The sequence below is a fragment of the Eulemur rufifrons genome, chromosome 6, assembly GCF_041146395.1.
Source record: "Eulemur rufifrons isolate Redbay chromosome 6, OSU_ERuf_1, whole genome shotgun sequence".
In the NCBI taxonomy this organism is placed as follows: Eukaryota; Metazoa; Chordata; class Mammalia; order Primates; family Lemuridae; genus Eulemur; species Eulemur rufifrons.
This window is the reverse complement of record NC_090988.1, coordinates 52036591-52046283: the sequence shown is the minus strand read 5'-3', so window position 1 is coordinate 52046283 and position 9693 is coordinate 52036591. Positions and strand designations below refer to the sequence as shown.

Genomic DNA, 9693 nt, shown 5'->3' with positions numbered 1-9693 from the left:
AGATACTGTAGAAGAATGAGAGCCATATTGGAATGAGAAAATAGAGGCATTTCACCTGGAAGGATTAGAAGTCCAGTTGAGGTGCACTGCTGTTACTTTATTCTGACCCTAGCATGCAAGGCTGAGTGCTCCCCGGCAGTGCCCACCTCCCTAGTGAAGACACAGAGTCAGGCAGGCAGATTCTCCAGGCTCATGGTTTCAGCAACTTGGTGCTGCTGACCATGGAGGCTGATGAGGAGATGAGTGAAGAGCAGAGAGAGACGACAGATGGAGGGAAAAACAAAACCTGTTCAAGAGTTCCTCATCTCATTGAGGGTTGTCACCAAGCATCCACCACTGAAATCAGAAACCAGGGCATCATTCTCAATTCCCCCTCAACCTCAATCTGTCTTCAATAGATACCAGGTCCACAGCTGTCTATCAATATCTCTTTGGTTCATCTGCTCCTTTTCCCTGGTCCTTCTGCTCAGCTCCCACAGAACTCAGTTAATTCCATGATTATAGAACAGGTCACTTTGCATCAGAGTTGTTTTAGTGCTGGAGTTAAACACTCCAGTGGCTTCTAGTGCCAAAAAATAATTGATTGGGGCTTCCAGGGACTGTGGCACATTGGAAAGCCTCTTTTCATCTAACAGGGAAGGAGAGCGCTGCCATGAGGGAATGTGGGCCCACTCTTTTGCTAGAGCTTTGATCTTCCTATATTCTTAAGAAAAACCTGAAATAATTATACAGAGAAATACTCTGATTTTTAAATGAGAGGACACTACTCAAATTTAAAATAAAACGATTGAAATGTTTAGGGGCGAAGTGCACTGATGTCTGCAACTTACTTTGAAATGCATCAAAAAAGCTATTGGTGTGTGGCTAGAGGGATGAATAGATATGTGATAAAGCAAATATGGCAACATTTTAATCGTAGCACCTAAGTGATGCATATCTGTGCAGTTTTTTTCAACTTTTCTGTATGCTTGGAAATGTTCATAATAAAATGAAGGGGAGAGTTCGATCGGTAGCGGGAGCGGAGAGCGGACCCCAGAGAGCCCTGTGCAGCCCCACCGCCGCCGCCGGCCTAGTTACCATCACATATCGGGAGGAGCCGCAGCTGTCGCAGCCGGCCCCAGTCACCACCACCGCAACCATGAGCAGCGAGGCCGAAACCCAGCAGCCGCCCGCCGCCCCCGCCCTCAGCGCTGCCGACACCAAGCCCGGCACCACGGACAGCGGCGCAGGGAGCGGTGGCCCGGGCGGCCTCACATCGGCGGCGCCTGCCAGCGGGGACAAGAAGGTCATCGCAACGAAGGTTTTGGGGACAGTAAAATGGTTCAATGTAAGAAACGGATATGGTTTAATCAACAGGAATGACACCAAAGAAGATGTATTTGTACACCAGACTGCCATAAAGAAGAATAACCCCAGGAAGTACCTTCGCAGTGTAGGAGATGGAGAAACTGTGGAATTTGATGTTGTTGAAGGAGAAAAGGGTGCGGAGGCAGCAAATGTTACAGGCTCTGGTGGAATTCCAGTTCAAGGCAGTAAATATGCAGCAGACCGTAACCATTATAGACGCTATCCACATCGCAGGGGTCCTCCACGCAATTACCAGCAGAGTTACCAGAATAGTGAGAGTGGGGAAAAGAATGAGGGATCGGAGAGTGCTCCTGAAGGCCAGGCCCAACAACGCCGGCCCTACCGCAGGCGAAGGTTCCCACCTTACTACATGCGGAGACCCTATGGGCGTCGACCACAGTATTCCAACCCTCCTGTACAGGGAGAAGTGATGGAGGGTGCTGACAACCAGGGTGCAGGAGAACAAGGTAGACCACCAGTAAGACAGAATATGTATCGGGGTTATAGACCACGATTCCGCAGGGGCCCTCCTCGCCAAAGACAGCCCAGAGAGGACGGCAATGAAGAGGATAAAGAGAATCAAGGAGATGAGACCCAAGGTCAGCAGCCGCCTCAACGTCGGTACCGCCTTAACTTCAATTACCGACGCAGACGCCCAGAAAACCCTAAACCACAAGACGGCAAAGACACAAAAGCAGCCGGCAAAGACACAAAAGCAGCCGATCCACCAGCTGAGAATTCGTCTGCTCCCGAGGCTGAGCAGGGCGGGGCTGAGTAAATGCCGGCTTACCATCTCCACCATCGTCCGGTTTAGTCATCCAACAAGAAGAAATGAATATGAAATTCCAGCAATAAGAAATGAACAAGATTGGAGCTGAAGACCTTAAGTGCTTGCTTTTTGCCCGTTGACCAGATAACTAGAACTATCTGCATTATCTATGCAGCATGGGGTTTTTATTATTTTTACCTAAAGCTGTCTTTTTTGGTAATAAACGTGTTTTTTAAAAAAGCCTGGTTTTTCTCAATGCGCCTTTAAAGGTTTTTAAATTGTTTCATATCTGGTCAAGTTGAGATTTTTAAGAACTTCATTTTTAATTTGTAATAAAAGTTTACAACTTGATTTTTTCAAAAAAGTCAACAAACTGCAAGCACCTGTTAATAAAGGTCTTAAATAATTAAAAAAAAAAAATGAAGGGGAATTTTTTTAATTGAAAAATAATTATGAGAACACGAGCCACTACTCTGTGGCTTCTGTTACAAATTGTAATGGACTTTATGAAAGCGTGGTAGGAGTAAATAAGTTAAAAACATAAAGGGCACAGAGCAGCCCCTAGGACACTAAATAAACATTATGTGTTATTATTATCATTTAGTAAATAGGAAATGGACATAGATTGAAGGAGAAAGGGGCGTCTAAATGAATTTCATTGAGAGGCTTTCAGGGGATTTTCATTATAGTGTAGATCTGGAAGTGTAGGGACCGGGGTTCCACGCTGGTTAAACTCTGTTCCTGTGTGAGCTTATATCCGTAATTTCCATCTCTGCGCCTCACGTTGCTCGTTTTTAAACTATGAGCGCAGTTCCGAAGAGGGCTTGATAGGACCCCTTTCCTCTTTCTGCCTGCAGGCGTCTCCATTACTCTTCTCTCCCCTAAGGCCTTCTTTTCGTAAAAACTACATTTCCCATGAGCGCCCAGGAGAGACGTCGGCGCCGCGCAGCTCTGTGGCGTCGCTCAGCGTCCTTTATACCCACTTCCGCCCGCGGGCTACTTCCTTTTCTTCCGGTAGCGCGCAGCGGCAAGATGGCGGTGCAGATCTCCAAGAAGAGGAAGGTGAGTTTCTGCGGTCTGGGCGCCGGGAACTGCGGCGCCACGCGGGTCTAAGGGCTTCCCGAGGTGCCACCGTGAGACGCGCAGCTCCTTGCCCTGCTCCGGGGAGCGGCTTAAGCTGCTTGGCGTTCTCGCGGGCTGCGGATGGCGGCAGATTGAGTGGTAGGCCCGAGCCTGTCGGCGCTGTGTGGCCAGGGAAGGGAGAGTCAGATTTCCGCGGGCTCCCAGTGGAGTGCAGACAGAGTACGGGACGCCCCTCCGGTCCCGGAGAAGGCATTTTGTGAGCATTTCTTGGTCAAAAAAGTTGGTAAGCGTGTAGCAGTTGCAGGGCGTGCGCCATTTCCATCACATGTTATATCATGGCTTTGGGAAGGGGTGGTAGCCGTGTTCTGGGTTCTACTCGTGTCCGGGTGCAGCCTTCTGACTCTCAGTTGAAAGGCTACCGGTGATTGCTTGCTTCTGGGGACCTGGGAAGAAAGCTTCCTCGGGTTTAACTGTTAGTCATTCCATGGGAGAGAACCGTGTAAAAATCATTATGTTTGTAAATAGACGATTTGTCACTTTGTATATGTATACATCGGTGTTAAAATTAAGTCTACAACGCTCTTGTGAGTTAAGATTTGCCAGCTCTATTTGAGATAAGCCCACAGGTACGGTAAATGAGGCAAGGTACCTGGCTGGGATTCTTCTGACACTCCAAGTTGTGTCTGTGAGACTGCTTCTGTCTTCGGTCCACGGTTCCTTTCGGAAGTTAAAAGTACAGTGTCCCTGCTGTGCTGAATAAAGTGTAAATGGGCCATTTTAGAGCAGCTTTTGTTTTGCATGTGTAAATAAACATAAACGATTCCTCTTTTCATAAACCCTTCAATGAAGAGATGATGACGAGTCTGACTGGGGATGTTAATCTTTGTCCAGGTTTCCTACTCTGTGCTGCGTTCTGTGGCACAGTTTAAAGGGCCCTGGTTGAAGTAACTTCCTAAAGATGACCTAGAGGCATTTGTCTGAGAAGGGTTGCTGCGTTCCTGTTGGAACCAAGGGTATTGAAACCATTGCTAAGTCATTTGTTGGAAGTGTTGAGTTTGATAAGGGATGCATTGACTGATAGGCTAGACTGGTTCAGGGGAAAGTGAGCCTACACCCATGTCCTAATTTTCAACTTTGGTTTTCACTTAGTTTGTCGCTGATGGCATCTTCAAAGCTGAGCTGAATGAGTTTCTTACTCGGGAACTGGCTGAAGATGGCTACTCTGGAGTTGAGGTCCGTGTTACACCAACCAGGACAGAAATCATTATCTTAGCCACCAGGTAAAAACTCACTTGACTGGCCGTCAGCTATAATTGTATATACCGAAAGGGTGGAAATTTACTAGGTGCTCTTGGCATGGGTGAAAAAGAATTCTCAAAGTTTAGGATAGAAGTACAAAGTTTATTTATTTTCCCTGGAAAGAAAGAAGGGAGGAAGGGGAGGGAATGTCGCCACAGCACTGAAGAAGTGGAGGGTAGTGCTGGGCAGTTGAGGAAAGGTTCTGGGTGGTTTTAAAGGGTAAAAACGGCTTTTTTTTCCTCTCTGCTTCAGCAGACTGTTAACAGAAGTGGCTGCAAAGCAGTTACAGGTGCTCTTTATTTTTATTTTTTCTCTGTGAGGCTGGCTTTATCTGAGTCCTTGGAATGTGGTTTTGGGCAGGAACTGAAGTGGGGAGCTCACACACACCCTGTTGTCTGCTTAAGGCTCTTCAAAGCCAAGAAAAGGAAGTCTTAGAGATAATGAGTTAGGTCACAGGTGTTTTAGTTAAAACAAAATGGGTTGTGAGTTTCCTTCAAGGGGATGTGCTGTGAATTTGTTTCTGTTTTATAGTTTATTTTCCTCTGTTAGATAGATTATTAGTAAGACCACCTTTCATATACTAAGGTGGTTTATTCTGTATAAACTTAAGGGGACAACTGGGAATCTAACCTTAGTGAATGTAATTGCTTCTTAAAATCTGCATTTTAAAAAATTTAGCTTGGGGGTTTGTCATCTAAAATTTGTACTTTGTGGCAGATGAATGAGATTTAAACTTACATCTAGCATTTTGTGAGAATTGTGAATTGTCACTCTCCCCTGCCCCCCAGAACACAGAATGTTCTTGGTGAGAAGGGCCGGCGCATCCGGGAATTGACTGCAGTAGTTCAGAAGAGATTTGGCTTCCCAGAGGGCAGTGTAGAGGTGAGTGGTTCTGGCTTACGTCAGAGATAATGGCTCTTTAGAATGGTACTTCTAAAAACACTCAACATCACCTTGGAGACTTTAATTATTTATTCATGATGAATAAATATTACAAATGGATTGGTATTGTGTTGAAGTTCTCTTAATGGGCAGAGGGCTTAACTTACAGGCCTATTCTGCCAATGTCTGGTGGTTAAAGGATTTTACATTCAACTTGGGCATGGAAATGATGCATATGATGGACTGATTACTATCCATTGGTCTCCTTGGTGTGGCTATAGAAGGAGCCAGGATGGGAGGGCAATGAGGAGTGATTCAGCCTATGTCACTGTACTATATGTGGGTAGAAGTGATTTTGTACTTGAGGGATACTAAAATGCTAACATGTGATGGTACAGAAAAAAATGTTTTTATGACAAATGTGCTGCCTTTTAATTGACAACAGTGGTGAAGGTAACAGGATGTGCCTTGCTTCCTTTAAAGCTTTATGCTGAAAAGGTGGCCACGAGAGGTCTGTGTGCCATTGCCCAGGCAGAATCTCTGCGTTACAAACTCCTTGGAGGGCTTGCTGTGCGGAGGTAAGTGTCCTGAGACTTGATACTAATGCCCTTTTATGCTCGATCCTAGTCAAAAGGCCAAGAAGATACAGTCTTGCCCTTTTGTATGGATCAGAATACAGTGTGTCTGCTATTTTGTTAATTTAGCAGATGAAACTGTTAAGAAGTGGCAGGATCTGCTAGTGTCTGAGAGTTGTAACAATAGAATACTGCTAATGCATGCCCTCACTGAACTGACAGTCTAAGACTACTGAAGAAGCAAAAACCATAAAGGGTGGTCAGTGCTGAAATGGAGACATGTTCTGGGTGCTTGGGGAGTAGAATAGAAATAGAACTGTACAGGGAGGGGCCGACTCTAGTTGGTCTTGGTGAGGATGAGGCTTTAGAAAGAGCCCTGTGGGGGATGGACAATGAGAAATAATTCAGCCTCTTACTGGGCATGTGTTATTTATGGATATATATTGATAGTAGTAGTAGAAGTGTCTTGGTACTTTTGGGATACTGTGAAATTCAGAACAAGCTACAATCATTCCAGTCCATTTAATGTGTTCACTCTTACTGAGACCATAAAGAGGTAAGACAGTCCTGATGTGTAAAAGCTTAAAATCTAGACACTTAGCTTCATGAGCTGTATGCAGATAGTTACGTGAGGAGTGGTAGGGTGTAAAGGACCTGAGGTTTGGTTACCCTTTGAGCTGGACATACTGGTTAAGATTTCAATAGGAAATTCTTTGTGCAGTTTTGCTATTTGTGAAGTAATTAGAATGCCTTGCCTAGAGGAATGGTACAAAAGCTATGGTGTAGGAAAGTTGACCTGGTAGGGATGGGTAGTGTAGGTAAGGACATGTAGAAAAGAGTGCTTGCCTGATTTGAGTGTCAGTTCCATTGCATAGAACAATGGTTCTCAAAAGCTTGTTTCCTGGGCTGGTATCCCTGCCATCACTTGAGAACTTGTTAGAAATAAAAAAAAAAATCTGTTTCCATCCCAGACCCACTGAATGGAAACTGGGACTGGCCCAGCAGTCTGTCTTAACAAGCCCTCCATGCGGCTTTTGCACTCCAACACTTAGATCTGGTATTTTCTAATGTGGATCATTATACCACCTCTCCTTAGGTATAGGGATTAAATGAGATAATGTGAAAGGGCCTGGAGTGGCTAGTTATCCAATTAGCGTCTCCCAGGGTATAAATGAAACAGTTGGGGGGTGGGGTATGATATTTAAAGCTTATTATCAGTTTTATAGACCTGAAAGTGTTGCCACCCCTGCCCCCAGCATTCTAATATCAGGGTAACCAGGGTCTTAAATTGGTTAGGTTTCCTGGTGATCGTGAATTCTGGAGGTTGGAGAATATTTCAGTAAACCATAAAGGGACCACCAGATTGCCTGGAATAGGGCCTTGGCACCAGGGTTTGTTTTTTTTATTAGCCTCTGAGGTGACTCTAATATGCAGCCAGGGTTGGAGAGCACTTGGTTAGAAGGAACTTGACGTACGTTCCTTAAAGAATCTTACCCTTCCTGGGACAGACGCTGGTCAAATTTATTCTCCCTTAAAGGATCATTGAAAACAGTCAGTGTAGACTAAGTCTTACGTTTTTTAAACTTTGTGAGGTGGGTGAATAAATTTTGGTATTCTTTGGTAATAACTGGGTGTCTCTTATTCTTCCAAAGAGCTTGCTATGGTGTGCTGCGGTTCATCATGGAGAGTGGAGCCAAGGGCTGTGAGGTCGTGGTGTCTGGGAAACTCCGAGGACAGAGGGCTAAGTCCATGAAGTTTGTGGATGGCCTGATGATTCACAGTGGGGACCCTGTTAACTACTACGTTGACACTGCCGTGCGCCATGTGCTACTAAGACAGGGTGAGCGGCTAACTGGGGATGCTTAGAGCAAAGGGCACATTAGTGGATAAGATGTGGTTTTCCATAGACTCCTTGGTATTTGAGGGGATTTATTTTGGAAGTAGCTGGGCATGTTTGTACTCCTTGGGTTTACTGATTAGCTGCATTGATCTGTAAGAATGGAATTGCTGAGATCGGTCTGATCCAAGAGTTGGTTTGTCATTGTCTTGGTCCTCTGTGTGCCCTTCAGTGATGACACGATGACGAGTCAGAAAGGTCACATCCTGCTCTTGGTCCTTGTCAGTACCACGTTCTGTGGTGCTGTGCATGGGTTCCTTTTGCAGAAGTGTCCTGTTCATTGATTGATTTAGAGGCATTTGTCTGAGAAGGGACCAGACCCAAGGTACTTGAGTAAATTTTCTTTCTTCTGTCCTTTTGTGTGTGGGGGCCAGTGCAACCCCAGCTACATCCTAATGGTGGTGTCCTTCAGGTGTGCTGGGCATCAAGGTGAAGATCATGCTACCCTGGGACCCTACTGGTAAGATTGGCCCTAAGAAACCCCTGCCTGACCACGTGAGCATCGTGGAACCCAAAGATGAGATACTGCCCACCACCCCCATCTCGGAACAGAAGGGTGGGAAGCCAGAGCCGCCTGCCATGCCTCAGCCAGTCCCCACGGCATAACAGGTAAGTCTGCAGGAGCCTCTTGGGGCAGAATAGGGTCCCTTCTATTCCTTTTTCTTTCTGTGAGTGCTTGTATCCCACACTGTGGTAAGCATTTGGTGAATAAAAATTAGATTACATTTGGTTTTTATGGGAGAACACAGGCTGGAGCCTAGGGCCTATTTAACCCACAAATCTGTTGGGAATGGTGGTGTTTGCCTTTGTTCTAAGAAAGAAGTTCCTACTGTTACTACCCTGTATCAGATAGGGATTTTCATTTGTTGTCCTCTCTTCATTTGCTCAGGATTTTCAAAGCACTCTTGCTAGTAATTAACTATTCTTTGCTTTAGCAGCCTCTGTTAAACAGTGACACCAAGCATCCTATGCCTAGCTGTCTTGTTTTTTTTGTCTCTCGGTGTTGCATTTCTAAGTGTTCTGTGTGTTTTATTTAATCTTGATGCAAAGCTTAAGTGGGAATGTGTGTCCATTTGGTAAATGAAGGAACTTGGTAACTCAGGTAAAATTTCTCTTAACTTTTGTGCTTTATTTGGTTTCAGGGTCTCCCTGGCAGCTGTATCTGGAGTCTGGATGTTCCTCTATAAAGACGTTTAATAAAGTCTTGTACAAAGACACAAGGTGGACTGACTATACTATATATCCAGGATTCAGATTGTGGGTGTCGTGTTGGCTTGTGGAGCATTACTTATCCTCTTGGTTTTAACCATACTTGTGGTATTTGCAGGAAAGGGCCAGAACTAAAAGACCTGAGCAGAGTTAACCAGAGAAATGTCCTGTGTCATGGGGCTGATGGCTAGCAGGGCAGCGCCTTGATTAATTGTCCTGTAGTTCAGGACTGTAGGCTTAGGAGGATACTTAAGATGATTTTTTTCCCTGATGCATAACGAAGTCTATATTGCACATAGAAAGTAAACACAATAGCCATGTTTTATCATACTGGGCTATGTTCTTTATATAGTCATTTAATCCTCAACATGTTTAAAGTGTAAAGGAAATTTGCTTTAGCCACTGCATTTAAGGCTCAGAAGTAAATTTGTCTAAGCAATATAAAGCTGCCATTAGAATCCATGGTTTTTTGATTTTGGTTTTGTTTGGTTGGTTTGGTTTTTTTTTTTGTTTGTTTGTTTGTTTTTTGTTTTTTTGTTTTGTTTTGGAGACAGGGTCTTGCTGTGTTGCCCAAGCTGGAGTGCAGTGGAGGAATCACAGCTCACTGCAGCCTCAAACTCCTGGGCTCAAGC

General features: G+C 44.9%; 1 protein-coding gene, 2 non-coding genes and 1 pseudogene across 3 annotated transcripts; all 4 read left to right on the top strand.

The window, feature by feature from the left end:
- Positions 1-1123: 1123 nt before the first annotated feature.
- On the top strand, positions 1124-2190 carry LOC138383998 (Y-box-binding protein 1 pseudogene; annotated as a pseudogene).
- Positions 2191-3118: 928 nt separating this feature from the next.
- RPS3 (ribosomal protein S3) lies at positions 3119-9086 on the top strand. The gene is made up of 7 exons (XM_069469240.1): positions 3119-3178; positions 4349-4479; positions 5287-5380; positions 5864-5958; positions 7608-7795; positions 8265-8461; positions 8995-9086. Exons 1-6 carry the CDS (start codon positions 3149-3151, stop codon positions 8456-8458), a joined length of 732 nt encoding a protein of 243 aa, XP_069325341.1. The 5' UTR covers positions 3119-3148; the 3' UTR covers positions 8459-8461; positions 8995-9086.
- LOC138385586 (small nucleolar RNA SNORD15) lies at positions 4038-4185 on the top strand. Its single transcript, XR_011233806.1, has one exon. It is a non-coding gene; the product is annotated as a small nucleolar RNA SNORD15 (small nucleolar RNA).
- LOC138385585 (small nucleolar RNA SNORD15) lies at positions 8019-8164 on the top strand. The gene has a single exon (XR_011233805.1). It is a non-coding gene; the product is annotated as a small nucleolar RNA SNORD15 (small nucleolar RNA).
- Positions 9087-9693: the final 607 nt, after the last annotated feature.